Source organism: Convolutriloba macropyga, chromosome 2, assembly GCF_964194025.1.
Source record: "Convolutriloba macropyga chromosome 2, txConMacr16.3, whole genome shotgun sequence".
Classification (NCBI taxonomy): domain Eukaryota; kingdom Metazoa; phylum Xenacoelomorpha; order Acoela; family Convolutidae; genus Convolutriloba; species Convolutriloba macropyga.
Genome location: NC_134469.1, coordinates 56,280,772 through 56,301,308, shown reverse-complemented (window position 1 = coordinate 56,301,308; position 20,537 = coordinate 56,280,772). Strand labels below are relative to the sequence as shown.

The 20,537-nt window shown below is 33.4% G+C and overlaps 1 protein-coding gene across 1 annotated transcript; it reads right to left on the bottom strand.

Annotated features, from left to right (window-relative positions):
- Positions 1–307: 307 nt before the first annotated feature.
- Positions 308–20,482, bottom strand: LOC142334519 (protein arginine N-methyltransferase 1-like). Its single transcript, XM_075382616.1, has 3 exons — positions 19,664–20,482; positions 13,004–13,717; positions 308–570 (listed from the first exon to the last, which is right to left on the bottom strand). Exons 1-3 carry the CDS (start codon positions 20,438–20,440, stop codon positions 373–375), a joined length of 1,689 nt encoding a protein of 562 aa, XP_075238731.1. The 5' UTR covers positions 20,441–20,482; the 3' UTR covers positions 308–372.
- Positions 20,483–20,537: the final 55 nt, after the last annotated feature.

Below are 20,537 nucleotides of genomic sequence, written 5' to 3'. Positions count from 1 at the left end.
AATTTCAAATTGGTCGTTACTCAAAACAAACAGAAAGTGAAATAATCCCTACAGAAGACCATCTAAAAGATCCACCTGTCACCAACTCATCACCAAAAACGTTACAATTCATCACAACACATTCACGCATATAAACCATCGCCTTGAAAATGCTCAAGACGCTCAGCCTAGCGGAACCATTTCAGTACGAAAAAATCAGCTCATTGCAATTCTCATTTTCCAAAATAACTCCTTTGAATTGTAAAAAAAAACAAGATCTACACACAGCGTCTCAGCTATTATAGGGTCTTGTCTCATAGCGCAAAGATTTACTGCACTTCAACACTCAATTATACTCAAGAGAGGAAAGCAATGTATATAGATGACAAATATCTACTTTAAACAATAATCAGTCACTTCGAGGTCAGTTTTTATGGTCACATTAACGCTTCTAGGGTCCTTGCAATTTCGTCTGACTCGGATATGTCCTTTTAACTCTTCGCTCTTTTTCACAGAAATTGGATGTTGAAGCACAAACACGACCTGCTTCCAGTGGGTCATTGCACAGAGGGGACCCGTTGAGAAGGACACCTAAAAACAGACAGACAATAAAACATAGCAAAACATTGCAGTCTCAAAACATTCCAAAAAACGGACCATAAAAGAAATTTCCCTTTTTATTAAATGCTGGGATCAAATATTTTGATTGACAACAAGTTAAACTTATTGCTGCTTCTATTAGCTGCACTCTCATATAACATTCAATTAGAGTGAAATCAGAGTTAAGTCAGGCGTGGCCCAAAATTTAATCGAGCGAATGAACCATAAAACCGCTCCATAAAGAAAGAAAAATAGTATCATGCATGCAATTCACTCGAAATTGGATGAACGGATGAACAAAAGGCAGATTTGAAATAACCGTGATGTCATGGTCGCAAAAAAATCTTGACAAAAAACCGATACAGGAGGACAAGTCTTCAGTTACAATTCAAAGAATTAAACAAACTAAAAAAAAACGTGACTGTCAGCCTCCTTAGAAGAACATTCTAACAGTCAGCATAGGATATACGAAAACAAACACAAAACAAAACAAATAAAACAAAAGGAGCTCACTACAACAATTTTAGTTTTTTCGTTAAAAAACTTCCAACCTGTAGACTAAAAGTTTCAATCTTTAGGCAATAAATACACTGCTTGATGGAAAGCAGAAAAAAATTAAGACGTACGCCAAAAGGATAATGTAACATTATTAAAAAACAACTTCACACTGTAACCATTAAATAATCTCATCTTGTCACATGTAGAAGAGACAATGATATCTGTTATTACTGAGACCAAAACAAGAAACCGAATAGATTAACAGGCACGCTCAAAAATCAAACGTAACTCGATTTAACATATTATCAATTGTTAAACTTTCTAACACGTTTTCTTTTAAAAAAAGATCTCATAGGAAGTATAACTAATAACTTAAACTATGCAATATTGTGTTATGTTTTGAATTATTCAGAAAGTCATCGGCCCCTGTCTTTGCAGACTAAGTAGTAAAACAGCAAAAACAACAAGCAAGAAAAAATAAATCACTATCTCTTAAAAAAACCAAAGTCACTAAAACCACCACATATAGAAAAAAATTAACTAAGACTAACTATGCCTTACATGCCTTTCATTGACAATACTACGTTGGTAACAACAAAATTTTGGTCAAGATTTGAAGTCAAGACATGAATTAGGTTAAAACAAAGAGAAAAAAGGTGCATGTAATTTAAAAAACTGGTCACAGTGCCGTTCAAATCGTTATAAATGAGATAAAAATCGTCACTCAGGAAAATTATGTTTCAATAGGAAGCCAAACATGTCATCAGAGATACCAAGCACAACAGACTATAAATACCTGTAGAAATAATAAATAAAGTTTTGAAAAAAAGTTAATACGAAGTTATTAAATAGGTTGTGTACAAATTGAAACCAACAAATTTCAATTATGGTTCATTAGCCAGCCAGTGAGACCTTCGGTTCACAACACGGAGAGCAGAAAAACACGAGTGGTAAAAATTAAATAATCAGTGGTATTTATTGAAGGAAAGTTGTGACAAAGTAGTTAAAAACCGTACATATTATTTGAAACGGTTAAATAGCGTAAATTGCGCTCCATTAAAAGCCAACAATATGAGTAATTTTTGAGACTATGAAAAAAGACAACACAAGCAATAACAAAAACGCACAAAACTACAAAAACCACTAATAGTTTCTATACAATATTATGACACATGCATGAGCTTTTCAAACCATTGGTACAGAAAACATTTTGAAATAAGCAAAAAAAAAACAAAAAAGAAGTCAAATCGCCACGCACTAAACAAATCGTTTTCAAACACAGAAAATCATTTGTACAACAACTTCTCTCTCCAATCTTAAAAAAAGTTCTCAACAGGTTCACAAATCAATTAAAAAAATTTTCGCCCCCTTTACTTCAGCAAGACTAAAATCACTATTTGAATTGACTTCTTATCGACAACACAAATTCATAAACAGCTAGGACAGATTACACAAGCAACGTACCAATACAATTCAAATTCTTTGAATTGTTAAAGCAGAAAGGTCTATCACTTTTTGAAAGTTCAAAGTTACCGAAGAATGCGCTAATACATCTGACAAAAACAGCAGGACAAGTCTTGAATTACAATTAAAAGAATTTCAAAAATTAAAGACTTGATGATCGGCCCTAATATACCAGCGTCCTTTGATAGTCAAAAGTGCATGTACCAAAACAAATAAGAACAACCATTGACATTCAACGAGCATATACCGGAACAAACACAAACGAAATATCCCATTTGAAAACAAATTATGCCATCAAAGCCGTTTAAAATTATATTAAAATAAAACAAGACTTATATAGACAGCATATTAGGCAGACGTTTACATGGCACCTTAGACAGTGGGGACAACTACATAGAACATAAATCAGAGAGAAAAAGGACGACAAAAAAGAAATTTGAGGAAAACTGGATTTCACTTAGCTCGTATGAAATTGTAGTCATTGAAACAAGTAAATGAACATTCAAACAATTAAACAAAAATTTCAATTGTGAGAAAACATATGCAAACAATCTAAAAAACTGACGAGGCTTTACGCAAACATCAAAAATTTGTTCAATTTTTGGAAACGACTAGCCTCAAAGCCAAAAATCATTAGCTGGAAGCAGGAATAAACAAATAAGTTCAACCGAAAATTGAATTACTAGAGGTCAGGGTGACCACAAACCAAAAAGAAAAAACTGCTACGTTTTATAAAAAATTTTGTAATAAAAAACAATACCTAATAAAAAATAGCTTAAAAAACAGCCCTTTAATGATGTCGAAAAAATGAAGTGCGCAAGATCAGAAAACACATAGCACATTTTTAAGTCTTCCGTGCAGAAAGTCAAAAAGAAAAAAACTGTGGAACAGAAGCCAGAATGTCTCAGGTGGAAAATCTTTTTGCGAAACCAAAAATTTCTACTTTAAAAGCAGTAAGAAATTTTATGGAATAAAATCATTCGCTTTTGGCTCCCTTTACAGCATGACTAAAATCACTACTTCAATTTGGCTTTTCAATGACTACAAAATTTGTGAACGAATGATAAAAATATACCATGAAGACTACGGAATCGACTAAAATCAAGAGGGAAAACTACGGAATTGACTAAGATCACTATTTGAATTGACTTCTTCTCGACAACACAAATTCATAAACAGTTAGAACAGATCACACAAGCAACGTACCAATACAATTCAAATTTTTTGAATTGTTATAGCACAAGTGTCTATCATTTTTTGAAAGTTCAAAGGCCGATCATCAAGTAGACTTGATGATCGGCCTTAATATACCAACGTCCTTTGATAGTCAAATGTCCATGTACCAAAACAAATAACAACAACCATTGACATTCGACGAGCATATACCGAAACAAACACAAACGAAATATCCCATTTGAAAACAAATTATGCCATCAAAGCCGTTTAAAATTATATTAAAATAAAACCAAACTTGTACAGACAGCATATTAGGCAGACGTTTACATGGCACCTTAGACAGTGGGGACAACCATATAGAACATGAATCAGAGAATAAAAGGACGACAAAAAAATTGAGGAAAACTGGATTTCACTTAGCTCGTATGAAATCGTAGTCATTGAAACAAGTAAATGAACATTCAAACAATTAAACAAAAATTTCAATTGTGAGAAAACATATGCAAACAATCTAAAAAACTGACGAGGCTTTACGCAAACATCAAAAATTTGTTCACAATTTTTGAAAACGACTAGCCTCAAAGCTAAAAATCATTAGCTGGAAGCAGGAGTAATCAAACAAGTTCAACCGAAAATTGAATTATTAGAGGTCAGGGTGACCAGAAACCAATAAGAAAATAACTGCTACTTTTTATGAAAAAACTTTGTAATGAAAAGACAATACCTAAGGAAAAAAATACCTTCGAAAAAAAACAGCCCTTTGATGAGGTCGGAAAAATGAAGTACGCAAGATTAGAAAACACATAGCACATTTTTAAGTCTTCCGTGCAGAAATTCAAAAAGAAAAAACTGTGGAACAGAAGCCAGAATGTCTCAGGTGGAAAATCTTTTGCGAAACCAAAAATTTCTCTACTTTAAAAGCAGTAAGAAATTTTATGAAATAAAATCATTCGCTTTGTGCTCCTTTTACAGCATGTCTAAAATCACTACTTCAATTTGGCTTTTCAATGACTACAAAATTTGAGAACGAACGTTAAAAATATACCATGAAGACTACGGAATCGACTAAAATCACTAGGGAACTCATAAACAGTTAGAACAGATCACACTAGCAACGTAACAATACAATTCAAATTTTTTGAATTGTTATAGCACAAGTGTCTATCATTTTTTGAAAGTTCAAAGGCCGATCATCAAGTAGACTTGATGATCGGCCTTAATATACCAACGTCCTTTGATAGTCAAATGTCCATGTACCAAAACAAATAACAACAACCATTGACATTCGACGAGCATATACCGAAACAAACACAAACGAAATATCCCATTTGAAAACAAATTATGCCATCAAAGCCGTTTAAAATTATATTAAAATAAAACCAAACTTGTACAGACAGCATATTAGGCAGACGTTTACATGGCACCTTATACAGTGGGGACAACCATATAGAACATGAATCAGAGAATAAAAGGACGACAAAAAAATTGAGGAAAACTGGATTTCACTTAGCTCGTATGAAATCGTAGTCATTGAAACAAGTAAATGAACATTCAAACAATTAAACAAAAATTTCAATTGTGAGAAAACATGCAAACAATCTAAAAAACTGACGAGGCTTTACGCAAACATCAAAAATTTGTTCACAATTTTTGAAAACGACTAGCCTCAAAGCTAAAAATCATTAGCTGGAAGCAGGAGTAATCAAACAAGTTCAACCGAAAATTGAATTATTAGAGGTCAGGGTGACCAGAAACCAATAAGAAAATAACTGCTACTTTTTATGAAAAAACTTTGTAATGAAAAGACAATACCTAAGGAAAAAAATACCTTCGAAAAAAAACAGCCCTTTGATGAGGTCGGAAAAATGAAGTACGCAAGATTAGAAAACACATAGCACATTTTTAAGTCTTCCGTGCAGAAAGTCAAAAAGAAAAAAACTGTGGAACAGAAGCCAGAATGTCTCAGGTGGAAAATCTTTTGCGAAACCAAAAATTTCTCTACTTTAAAAGCAGTAAGAAATTTTATGAAATAAAATCATTCGCTTTGTGCTCCTTTTACAGCATGTCTAAAATCACTACTTCAATTTGGCTTTTCAATGACTACAAAATTTGAAAACGAACGTTAAAAATATACCATGAAGACTACGGAATCGACTAAAATCACTAGGGAACTCATAAACAGTTAGAACAGATCACACAAGCAACATACCAATACAATTCAAATTCTTTGGATTGTTATAGCAAAAAGGTCTATCATTTTTTTGAAAGTTCAAAGTTACCTAAGAATGCGCTAACACATCTTACAAAAAACAGCAGGAAAAGTCTTGAATTACAATCGAAAGAATTTAAAAAATTAAAGACTTGATGATCGGCCTTAATATACCAACGTCCTTTGATAGTCAAATGTCCATGTACCAAAACAAATAAGAACAACCATTGACATTCGACGAGCATATACAGAAACAAACACAAACGAAATATCCCATTTGAAAACAAATTATGCCATCAAAGCCGTTTAAAAATATATTAAAATAAAACCAAACTTGTACAGACAGCATATTAGCCAGACGTTTACATGGCACCTTAGACAGTGGGGACAACCATATAGATAATGAATCAGAGAATAAAAGGACGACAAAAAATTGAGGAAAACTGGATTTCACTTAGCTCGTATGAAATCGTAGTCATTGAAACAAGTAAATGAACATTCAAACAATTAAACAAAAACTTCAATTGTGAGAAAACATATGCAAACAATCTAAAAAACTGACGAGGCTTTACGCAAACAAAATTTGTTCACAATTTTTGAAAACGACTAGCCTCAAAGCTGAAAATCATTAGCTGGAAGCACGAATAATCAAACAAGTTCAACCGAAAATTGAATTATTAGAGGTCAGGTTGACCAGAAACCAATAAGAAAATAACTGCTGATTTTTATGAAAAAATTTTGTAATGAAAAGACAATACCTAAGGAAAAAAATACCTTCGAAAAAAAACAGCCCTTTGATGAGGTCGAAAAAATGAAGTACGCAAGATTAGAAAACACATAGCACATTTTTAAGTCTTCCGTGCAGAAATTCAAAAAGAAAAAACTGTGGAACAGAAGCCAGAATGTCTCAGGTGGAAAATCTTTTTGCGAAACCAAAAATTTCTCTACTTTAAAAGCAGTAAGAAATTTTATGAAATAAAATCATTCGCTTTGTGCTCCTTTTACAGCATGTCTAAAATCACTACTTCAATTTGGCTTTTCAATGACTACAAAATTTGAGAACGAACGTTAAAAATATACCATGAAGACTACGGAATCGACTAAAATCACTAGGGAACTCATAAACAGTTAGAACAGATCACACAAGCAACGTACCAATACAATTCAAATTCTTTGAATTGTTATAGCAGAAAGGTCTATCATTTTTTGAAAGTTCAGAGTTACCGAAGAATGCTTAAACACATCTTACAAAAAACAGCAGGAAAAGTCTTGAATTACAATTAAAAGAATTTGAAAAATTAAAGACTTGATGATCGGCCTTAATATACCAACGTCCTTTGATAGTCAAATGTCCATGTACCAAAACAAATAAGAAGAACAACCATTGACATTCGACGAGCATATACCGAAACAAACACAAACGAAAATATCCCATTTGAAAACAAATTATACCATCAAAGCCGTTTACAATTATATTAAAATAAAACAAAACTTGTACAGACAGCATATTAGGCAGACGTTTACATGGCACCTTAGACAGTGGGGACAACCATATAGAACATGAATCAGAGAAAAGGACGACAAAAAAATGAGGAAAACTGGATTTCACTTAGCTCGTATGAAATCGTAGTCATTAAAACAAGTAAATGAACATTCAAACACTTAAACCAAAACTTCAATTGTGAGAAAACACATGAAAACAATCTAAAAAAACTGACAAGGCTTTACGCAAACATCAAAAATTTGTTCACAATTTTTGAAAACGACTAGCCTCAAAGCAAAAAATCATTAGCTGGAAGCAGGAATAATCAAATAAGTTCAACCGAAAATTGAATTATTAGAGGTCAGGGTGACCAGAAACCAATAAGAAAATAACTGCTACTTTTTATGAAAAAACTTTGTAATGAAAAGACAATACCTAAGGAAAAAAATACCTTCGAAAAAAAAACAGCCCTTTGATGAGGTCGAAAAAATGAAGTACGCAAGATTAGAAAATACATAGCACATTTTTAAGTCTTCCGTGCAGAAATTCAAAAAGAAAAAACTGTGGAACAGAAGCCAGAATGTCTCAGGTGGAAAATCTTTTGCGAAACCAAAAATTTCTCTACTTTAAAAGCAGTAAGAAATTTTATGAAATAAAATCATTCGCTTTGTGCTCCTTTTACAGCATGTCTAAAATCACTTCTTCAATTTGGCTTTTCAATGACTACAAAATTTGAGAACGAATGTTAAAAATATACCATGAAGACTACGGAATCGACTAAAATCACTAGGGAACTCATAAACAGTTAGAACAGATCACACAAGCAACGTACCAATACAATTCAAATTCTTTGAATTGTTATAGCAGAAAGGTCTATCATTTTTTGAAAGTTCAGAGTTACCGAAGAATGCGCTGACACATCTTACAAAAAACAGCAGGAAAGTCTTGAATTACAGTTAAAAAAATAAAAAAATTTAAAAAATTAAAGATTTGATGATCGGCCTTAACATACCAACGTCCTTTGATAGTCAAATGTCCATGTACCAAAACAAATAAGAAGAACAACCATTGACATGCGACGAGCATATACCGAAACAAACACAAACGAAATATCCCATTTGAAAACAAATTATTCCATCAAAGCCGTTTAAAATTATATTAAAATAAAACAAAATTTATACAGACAGCATATTCGGCAGACGTTTACATGGCACCTTAGACAGTGGGGACAATCATATAGAACATGAATCAGAGAATAAAAGGACGACAAAGAACTGAGGAAAACTGGATTTCACTTAGCTCGTATGAAATCGTACTCATTGACACAAGTAAATGAACATTCAAACACTTGAACCAAAATTTCAATTGTGAGAAAACACATTAAAACAATCTAAAAAAACTGACAAGGCTTTACGCAAACATCAAAAAATTGTTCACAATTTTTGAGAACGACTAGCCTCAAAGCTAAACATCATTAGCTGGAAGCAGGAATAATCAAATAAAATCAACCGAAAATTGAATTATTAGTGGTCAGGGTGACCAGAAACCAATAAGAAAATAACTGCTACTTTTTATGAAAAAATTTGAAATAAAAAGACAATACCCAATGAAAAAAGATACCTTCCAAAAAACAGCTCTTTGATGAGGTCGAAAAAATGAAGTACGCAAGATTAGAAAACACATAGCACATTTTTAAGTCTTCCGTGCAGAAAGTCAAAAAGAAAAAACTGTGGAACAGAAGCCAGAATGTCTCAGGTGAAAAATCTTTTTGCGAAACCAAAAATTTCTCTACTTTAAAAGCAGTAAAAAATTTTACGAAATAAAATCATTCGCTTTGTGCTCCTTTTACAGCATGTCTAAAATCACTACTTCAATTTGGCTTTTCAATGACTACAAAATTTGAGAACGAACGTTAAAAAAATACCATGAAGACTACGGAATCGACTAAAATCACTAGGGAACTCATAAACAGTTAGAACAGATCACACAAGCAACGTACCAATACAATTCAAATTCTTTGAATTGTAATAGCAGAAAGGTCTATCATTTTTTGAAAGTTCAGAGTTACCGAAGAATGCGCAAACACATCTTATAAAAAACAGCAGGAAAAGTCTTGAATTACAATTAAAAGAATTTGAAAAATTAAAGACTTGATGATCGGCCTTAATATACCAACGTCCTTTGATAGTCAAATGTCCATGTACCAAAACAAATAAGAAGAACAACCATTGACATTCGACGAGCATATACCGAAACAAACACAAACGAAATATCCCATTTGAAAACAAATTATTCCATCAAAGCCGTTTAAAATTATATTAAAATAAAACAAAACTTATACAGACAGCATATTCGGCAGACGTTTACATGGCACCTTAGACAGTGGGGACAATCATATAGAACACGAATCAGAGAATAAAAGGACGACAAAGAACTGAGGAAAACTGGATTTCACTTAGCTCGTATGAAATCGTACTCATTGACACAAGTAAATGAACATTCAAACACTTGAACCAAAATTTCAATTGTGAGAAAACACATTAAAACAATCTAAAAAAACTGACAAGGCTTTACGCAAACATCAAAAAATTGTTCACAATTTTTGAGAACGACTAGCCTCAAAGCTAAACATTAGCTGGAAGCAGGAATAATCAAATAAAATCAACCGAAAATTGAATGATTAGTGGTCAGGGTGACCAGAAACCAATAAGAAAATAACTGCCACTTTTAAAAAAAAAATTTGAAATAAAAAGACAATACCCAATGAAAAAAAATACCTTCCAAAAAAACAGCCCTTTGATGAGATCGAAAAAATGAAGTACGCAAGATTAGAAACCAAATAGCACATTTTTAAGTCTTCCGTGCAGAAAGTCAAAAAGAAAAAACTGTGGAACAGAAGCCAGAATGTCTCAGGTGGAAAATCTTTTTGCGAAACCAAAAATTTCTCTACTTTAAAAGCAGTAAGAAATTTTATGAAATAAAATCATTCGCTTTGTGCTCCTTTTACAGCATGTCTAAAATCACTACTTCAATTTGGCTTTTCAATGACTACAAAATTTGAGAACGAACGTTAAAAATATACCATGAAGACTACGGAATCGACTAAAATCACTAGGGAACTCATAAACAGTTAGAACAGATCACACAAGCAACATACCAATACAATTCAAATTCTTTGGATTGTTATAGCAGAAAGGTCTATCATTTTTTGAAAGTTCAAAGCTACCTAAGAATGCGCTAACACATCTTACAAAAAACAGCAGGAAAAGTCTTGAATTACAATCAAAGAATTTAAAAAATTAAAGACTTGATGATCGGCCTTAATATACCAACGTCCTTTGATAGTCAAATTTCCATGTACCAAAACAAATAAGAAGAACAACCATTGACATTCGACGAGCATATACCGAAACAAACACAAACGAAATATCCCATTTGAAAACAAATTATGCCATCAAAGCCGTTTAAAATTATATTAAAATAAAACAAAACTTATACAGACAGCATATTAGGCAGACGTTTACATGGCACCTTAGACAGTGGGGACAATCATATAGAACATGAATCAGAGAATAAAAGGACGACAAAAAACTGAGGAAAACTGGATTTCACTTAGCTCGTGTGAAATCGTAGTCATTGAAACAAGTAAATGAACATTCAAACACATAAACCAAAATTTCAATTGTGAGAAATTATATGCAAAGAATCTAAAAAAACTGACAAGGCTTTACGCAAACATCAAAAATTTGTTCACAATTTTTGAAAACGACTAGCCTCAAAGCTAAAAATCATTAGCTGGAAGCAGGAATAATCAAACAAGTTCAACCGAAAATTGAATTATTAGAGGTCAGGGTGACCAGAAACCAATAAGAAAATAACTGCTACTTTTTATGAAAAAATTTTGTAATGAAAAGACAATACCTAAGGAAAAAAATACCTTCGAAAAAAACAGCCCTTTGATGAGGTCGAAAAAATGAAGTACACAAGATTAGAAAACACAAAGGACATTTTTAAGTCTTCCGTGCAGAAAGTCAAAAAGAAAAAAACTGTGGAACAGAAGCCAGAATGTCTCAGGTGGAAAATCTTTTTGCGAAACCATAAATTTCTACTTTAAAAGCAGTAAGAAATTTTATGGAATAAAATCATTCGCTTTTGGCTCCTTTTACAGCATGACTAAAATCACTACTTCAATTTGGCTTTTCAATGACTACAAAATTTGTGAACGAATGTTAAAAATATACCATGAAGACTACGGAATCGACCCAAAATAGAAATCACTCTGCCTCAGCCAACCTCACTAGACAAGAAATAAACAGCGAAGTTTTCAACTATTTTTTGTAACTAATCAAATATGAAACAATAAAAAACATGGTAAAATCAAAATCTGATAAATTTTTTAAACCCAGCAACAATTGTGACTTTGAAAGTTTGCAAGAGACGGATTAATTCGGTAAACTTTTGTCCATTAAACGAGAAACAAATGGTAAAAAAAGAAAAAAAACACATTGGAAGCCTAGAAAAGAAAATTAATTTAAAAACTTCTTAACGAACTTCCGCAGAGGCTACGACCCAACGTCTTAAAAATCGTTCTGTGTGACCTGCTTTATGTAACAATTCAGTTCATATAAGTCGACACTTTCATACACTATTTCTAAATGGAGAATTCATTTAAAAAATGGAAAACAAATGCAGAAAAATAGGCATAACCTTCAGAAAAATGGGTCAAAATTCTACTATATTTAATTCATCGAAAACAGGTCAAAATTATCAGCAATCAACTAAAACGTCACTAAAAGAAAAAGAATATCCCCAACCAATAAAAATCAGAAACACTAAACAAAATATAAATAAGATACAAATGTTGGAAATTGGCAAAATTATGAAAATAGCTCAAAAACGCACATTAAAGGCTAATATTTGCTTCAGATGGTCAAAATGCTTCCAAACGTACAATTACTGGTATCTATAATTGAGAAAACCCACTTTGATCTATAAAATTATACTTAAAATTTATAAAGAACAAGTTAAAACTGAAAAACCGCACGTGATCAAAACTTTTGCTCGCGTAGCAAAAAACTTTTTCGGGTCAACTTTTCTTGCTATCAGAGAACAATGAGCAAACAAAACTTACTCTAATACTTTTTTCAGGTTTTGACTTTTGCATAGTAGATGGACAAAAACACTTGTTTTCACGTGCAGATTTTGATTTTACCTACCGTGAAAAGAAATGATGAAAAAACAGCGATCCAATACAATTCAAATTTTTTGAACTGTATAAAAACCAAGAGAAGGCCAATAATAGCTCGCTATCGCAGCTATTAATTGAAGTAATACATTATAGCTGGTTAATATTTTATGGACATACGTATAGCGAATTTGCTATATTGCAGTAGTCAGAACCAATTGACGAGGATAGCAAGCAATGCAGTTCTCAAAAGCAATCAATATTTAAATTTTCAAACTCATAAACAGCTAAGAAAACATCTGAAAAATTGACTGAAGCTTTGCTGAGATCTGGGCTAATTACTTTTACTGCCTCAGCTTACATAACCTATACTTTGAGGATATTTAGCAGTAATCCACTTTTCACTTACTTCCACACCCTCGGCTTCTGTTGTCTTGTCGTTAAATTGCACGTCAAAGTAACCACAGATAGCGTGAACTTCCGATTCACTTTGAATCTTCAAAACAAAGTCACTTTCGAATTCTGTATAATCAGCAGCAGCTGTCATTGCATCAAATTTTTGCAAGCAAAAAGCATCCGAACAAACATCGGTGGCCTTCACTTCACTAACAATTGCGTTGTCCTTCACAAGTTCTTCGACTGTATTCATTTTAAAGCCATATACATCCTGCCAATACTTTGTTTGTTTCTCATAGAGCTCTGCGTTGGATAAAGCACAAATTAACATAGAATAAAATCTCGGAAATATTTGAGGTTTATATCCATATTTAACTAGACATCTGTCACGTAAAGCAATAACAGAATCTAACATGCATTCATACAGCAGAAAGTACCCCATCCATTCGGATATAATGATGTCAATAGGCCCAAGATTGTTGTCCAATTTAATATTTTCTGATTTGTCGTTTACGATATTAATTAATGCCTCATAGCCATTCTCAATGACTATCTTCTGCGCGAGTTTTGCTATGTTCGACTGGTCCAATCCAATAACTTTCTGTGCACCTGCAGAGGCGGCAAAGAGTGAAAGAATACCTGTTCCGCATCCTAGGTCAAGGACAGTTTTACCCCCAAAGAGTTGTTTGTTGCATGTGATAAATTTGTGATAACTACTTGTTCGGACCTGAAGCAGCATGAAATCTCACGGCCATAAAAACAGCTTCCAACACCCCAAGTTCAAAATCAAACTTCAGAAAATAATCAAGTTAGTTATGTGTGTTGGCAATTGAGTTTCCAACTCGTGAACTGTAATGAAATGAAAACAGATAGTTATATTTAACTACGAAAGTTTTCAACATAGCCGGCAGATTGCCGGAAAATAGCCGCCGTTGACAGGCTTGATGCACATTGGGATTGAAACAAAAAAAGAAGAGACAAATTGACCGAATTTTTTGTTTTATTTTCAGTGTCAAAAAAGTTCTAATTTGGCGTGCAGTTTCAGTTAGATTCTAAAACTATACTTAATTCAGCTTCTAAACGGAAAGATAATTAGATTAATACCGATATCAGCTAGCAAACACTCTAATGAACTTTGATAACCTAATTCTCAATGACTTAATGAACGGGCTCTATCGGTTTATCCCGTCCCTTTTGATTTTGATTTTTGACTTTGACCGTATATAGCGTAATTCAATGCATAAAAGAATATAAAATTTCCAAACCATTTGCAAAAAATTTTTTAACCATTACCAAATTTTTTTTTAAACAGAAAATTGATGTCAAAATGCCGCATGTGAACAAAAAACCACTACCGAAGAAGGGGAGATTTGGTTCAAACAAAAAACTAGGCCCAGGATGGACTATGAATGGATTGGAAAAACTATTTAGAAAATCCGATCCAAAAACTGAAAAACAGTAAAAATCAAAATGATATTGCCGCATATGAACAAAAAACCACTAGCGAGAAAGTGAATTCTTGTTCAGAACGAGTGGTTCTGTGGCGTTAAATTTTTTTGTTCTAATTTTAAAGTAGAGTGAGAAAACACTTACTTTTCTCACTCTACTTTAAAATTAGAACGAAAAAATTAACGCCACAAAACCATTCGATTTTTCGCTCCACTCCCTGTTTCGACGTGACCAAAATCAATACTCTAATTTGACTTCAAAAATCATGAAAATGTATAAACAGATCTTAAAAAAACAGCGCCCCAATACAATTCAAATTCTTTGAAATATAAAAAAGGAGAGCGTCTAAATAATAGCCGTTTGAAAGGCTGACGGCGGCTATTAATAAGTAACTATTTTAAAAAAAATCAGGACAAGCCTTTGAGAGCGGTGTACGCCTAAAATTTCTGGCAACATAAACCGAAGTATTTTAATTGAAATAATGAAATTAATGATAATAAAATTTAATAATAAATTCACAAGTAAGCTGAAAGATTCGTATGCATTCGAAAAATAGCATAAAAAACAGCAGATATATAATTGCTTCAAATTTGGTTTGAATATGCGGTGTCTAATTCAGCCTTATCTCTAAAGTAAGTCAATTCACTCAACGGAAATTCCACTTAGTTTTAACTAATCAAAAGCTCTAACTTACTGAAGAACTAATAATCACAAAAAATTGATAAAATCCAAATAAAATTGTCTGATATGCAATTTACGAGATCAACGATCTTCAATATACTGTCTGCCATCTGAAACTATCAGACATGCAAAATGAGTTCAACTCTACTTTATTTCGAAACTCGGACAAGGTATTTATATAAAATCAAGGACCTCAAATTAACTCGTATTTATCAGTTTCGCCATTGTCCGTAGAATAACTAAATTCTGAGCAAACAGACATTTTAACAGTAGCCGAACTGAATCAGCGGTAGAATCAAAATACCTCGTTATTTTGAAAAACGGGGGATCGGCAAATAGGGTTTGGTTTGCGCATAGTAGACCCCGCCCTTTGATTTTTATAAACCGTAAAAAAATTCGTAGTTGTAGCAGACACTTCACCTTGACGCTTTATTATTATTACAGGTTTTATTTTAGACCGAGTGCTTTGCGCCGTGCAGAACTTTGCGAAAAAACAATTCCATGGAAAAATTTGTCAATACTGAAAAAAACAGGTATTGCATCATGAAGCAAAACTTTCCACTAAAAACCTTTCCGATTGCTACTCAATGTTGAGAAATTGCTTAAAACGGCTAAAACTTCTAGTTTCAACAAATATGACAAAATATTGAGATATCTTTTTTTTCAAAATCCTTTTCAAATACTGTAACAAAATCTTTGCATGTTCCCAGGAAACAACAAAAAAGATCAAATGCCTTTTTTCATAGTGCCTTGCTTTTCTAGATTTTTGGATCCATTTTAAATTCTTAGAAAACCAGAAAGATTTAAAAATACGCCTTCAGTGTATTTTCTTTGAAAGCAATGACGAAACAGAATAAAAAACACTTTCGCATCAGAATAAAAAACTCTTTGACAAAGCATCAGAGATTTTGCTACTCACTAAGATCGACCTGTTCATTTCGAGAAAAAATGAAGGCTTTCAGTAAAATAAGACGCTATCAGAAAAACATATTTATAATTTGCATTCTTCCGCTGTGATTTTCAAGCTGCATTTTCATAGCCCTGTGCCGGAAAACGTTCGCAGGATAACAGCTGATGAGGCATAGAATTTACAGTTGGCTACTTCATGATCCTATAACAACACGCTGTACCTAATTACTAGTTTTGCCACGAGTTCATGGATTCGAGCAATTAAAATAAGGCGCAATTAGAACAAATGTTTAGTAGTTTAATAGAATTTAACAGAAAAAACACTAAAATCGCAAGTCAAATTGGCGCACGTGAAAAAATTCACTCTCTAAAACCGAAAAACTGTGTAAACACCAAACTCTCGCTGCTTTTTAAAGGTAGCTGGAACAAAATCAAGCTTCCAATTTAATAGTCACTTCGCTCCTTTTTACTACACCGGCGTGACTAAAATCACCACTCAACTTGTCTTCTCATTGACATTAAAAAGTCGAAAAAAGTGTGAACAGATCTTAAATACATAGCCGGAAGAATTCCGGAAATGACTGGATGCTGCAGTTGCCAAAAAGCCTGTCAGATAACTAGTTCCTGATGGCAGTGAGCATCAAAGAAGAGACATTTAATTGAGAAAAGAAAATTTACCTAAAAGCAATTTAAAGCAAAATATACGAAAATTTAATATCGGTTTCAAATTGGAAAAGTACAAACACAAAAAGAGAAAAGAATTTAAAGCAATCAAGAGGACTTCACTGCCCACCCCTAGTTTTAACAAGCCAAAATAAGCACAAAAACATCTGTAATTTGGAAATAACGCAAAAAATTTAAGAAATTGAGAACAACTTTTTGCACTTTTTTGTCGAAATTCAAAGAAAAAACTGCTTGTTACCACAGAACCGGTATTGAATTTATAGTAAAAGCAACGAGATACAAAAATTTTCCAAAATTCGATAAATGGCCTTAAAATCATAGAATTAGTTGAAAAACATTCAAATTAGCGTAAAGCTCCCTTTAATTACCTAAAACCTTCGAAATGCTATCAAAACAAAATTAAAACCATAAAAATAATCTTTCAGACAACAGATATTTCCAAAACCAAAAAAAACTGCTAGAAAAACCCGCACGTGAAAAAATAAATTTTTTCGCTTAGCAAAAAATTTCTGGCTCTGTTTCAAAGGAAGGCATGAACAAAAGAACCAGTCTCTCTTTTCTCTGATCTTCGAATTTGTTTACTGAAACAAATTTTTCGATCTTTATTCACTCCCTGGACTTCCGGTTTTCTTGCTCGCTCACTTAAAAAAAAAGAAAAGCCTCTTTGCGTCTTAAAAAACAGCCAGCTCACTAACCTAATCCAAATCTTTCGATAGTGAAAAAATTAGGGCCACTATAATAGAAGATGAGGGCCGACGTTACAAAACGGGTTTTAACGATGAAGATTGTGTTGATAAACAGCAAAATCACTCCGAAAACGCAGTACCAGATTGAAAAAATGTTGCACACTAAGCTCAACTTTTCTGCTCTCGTTCATAAACGCGCACGATCGAAACCAATTATCTTTCCTCTCCGCTCTTCAATAAAGCTCATTCAATAAAAATCAATTTATTCCTTGCGACATTTGACTTAACATCCTTTGAAATAAGATTAATATCGCTGTAAAAATTGATCGCCATTACTCCTCTTCGAGTCTTAACACTAACGTCTTAAAACGATAAAATCAATACTCAACTTTGGTTTTAAAAAACAACCGCAAAATAGTTCCACTCAGCTTGCTCCTATAAAAAAAATACTACGTACTGTTCGGGACTTCCAAATATCTAGATCTCAATCCCTAGGCCGTTCCAGATTCACCACTGGTTGTAACAAGCTATTTTAGGTCTAGTACAATGTGCCAAGCGCGAAATAAATGAAACATAGCTGGCGGATTGCCAGAAAATAGCCGCAGTAGATTCGTAGATCGGCAGTCTAAAAACAGTAAAAAAGACAGACCAAAAAAAATTTGTCTTTTCATTGAAGGCTGATCTGTTATATTTTGATTAAAAATCTGTATAAGTTCTGGCTGCCTCTATTAGCTGATCTCAAATAACCTTCATTTAGAGTGACACACACCCATTTGACCTTATCTCTTTGAATTAAAGTAAATAAAAGTCAATTTCAAATTGAGGAAGTCATTTTTGAGAGTGAGGTAAGTCAAGTGTGACCAAAAATTTAATCACGCGCATGAACAAAAAAACTCGCTCCACAAAGAGCGAAAAATGACGTCACACATGCAATTCAGTTGAAATTGCATGAACGAATGAACAAAAGTGGCTGTGACGTCATATGGTCGTAACAAAAATCATGACGACGAAATAAAAAAAAAACCAAGAGAAGGCCAATAATAGCCTCAGCTATCGCTGTGCGGCTATTAATAGCTGGCAGATTGCCAGAAAATAGCCGCAGTAGATTCGTAGATCGGCAGTCTAAAAACAGTAAAAAAGACAGACCAAAAAAAATTTGTCTTTTCATTGAAGGCTGATCTGTTATATTTTGATTAAAAATCTGTATAAGTTCTGGCTGCCTCTATTAGCTGATCTCAAATAACCTTCATTTAGAGTGACACACACCCATTTGACCTTATCTCTTTGAATTAAAGTAAATAAAAGTCAATTTCAAATTGAGGAAGTCATTTTTGAGAGTGAGGTAAGTCAAGTGTGACCAAAAATTTAATCACGCGCATGAACAAAAAAACTCGCTCCACTAAGGGCGAAAAATGACGTCACACATGCAATTCAGTTGAAATTGCATGAACGAATGAACAAAAAGTGGCTGTGACGTCATATGGTCGTAACAAAAATCATGACGACGAAATAAAAAAACATAGCAGGACAAGTCCTGACGCACAATTCAAAGAATTTTCATTGACTAAACAGAAAACTAGACCTAGAACTGACTACGAATGGATTGGAAAAACCATTTAGAAAAAAAATCCGATCCAAAAAATTGAAAAAACAGTAAAAATCAAAGTGAAAATGCCGCATGTGAACAAAAAACCACTAGCGAGAAAGCGAATTTTTGTTCAAACACCGTTTCCTCACTCTACTTTAAATTTGGAGCGAAAAAATTTCACGCTGCAAAACCACTCGCTTTTTCGCTCCATTTCCTGTTTCGGCGTGACCAAAATCACTACTCCAATTTGACTTCAAAAATCATAAAAATGTGTGAACAGATCTTAAAAAAAAAAAAGACAGCGCCCCAATACAATTCAAATTCTTTGAATTGTAAAAAAACCAAGAGAAGGCCAATAATAGCCTCAGCTATCGCTGTGCGGCTATTAATAAAATTACAAAGTTTTAATTCACAGGACTCTAGACCCTCTTATCGGGGATAACGATAATCAATTACATGTTTTGGTTACGTTTTCGGTTATCTTGCTTCGTCCGATTAACCATGCTACTCTTCGAAACTCAACATGATACCCTTATAAAACGTCACGCAATTAATTTATCGTTGAATTGTTAAAATAAAGCCAAGATGACACCAATAATAGTCGCGCGATCACTTCGCTGCTGTAAAATAAAATTTGTGAGTGGTTGCGATAGTTCAGCAGCTTTATGCATCGTACCTTATCCTTTATCATATCCTCGTGTATTGCCAAAGAATCGTATGAATCAAAATAGCCCCCATCGGGATCTTCTTTAGAAGGTGGAGGACCATTTCCTGAATCATCTTTTGCAATTCCATCGTCTTCCGCCAGGAATTTGAGAAGTTCACTAGTTTTTCTTAATCTACCATCCGATTCATCAAGTTCCTTCTCAGCGTTTGTCAACTTTCGTCGGAGAAGCATAATTTCCTCAACTAGCTGTGATTTATCCCAGTTCATTAATTCACTCGTGGATACACAATCTGATGAATTTGTACACTCCTTTTGAATATTTTCAGAAGAGTCCTCCGATGCACCGGACGACTCTGCAGAACACATATTGTTGCTCTCAAAATCAAAGCATAGGAGAAGGTCATTTTCAATCACTGGCTGCAAATATGCGGAGTCATCTTCGGTCAGCAAAAATGATTCAAAAACGTCATTTACAACACTTCCATCTTCATTAAGTAAATTTCTTTCGCTTCGGATGAAATTGACCAGCTTAATGTAATCAATGATGCTTTTATCACTTTTTGGAAAGTCGAATATATTAAACTTGTGCCTGGACAAACAGCAGTTAAACACGGCGATAGGGTCGGGATAAATGGTATCACAAAAGAGGCACTTCACGCCTCCTTCAAAGAGGTCAAACTCAGGGTCTTCACTAGAATCTTCATCTCCATCGTCACTGCTATCAGCATCATCGGATTCATGGATACCATTTTCAACTTTGCTTCTTTTTCTCGAACGCACATTCATATTATAATAGCGAAGCTTACATCAAAGATCTGGAAAAAATCACTAATATAAAGCTGTAACTTATAAACAAAGCTATTACATTAACAGTGACCTGATT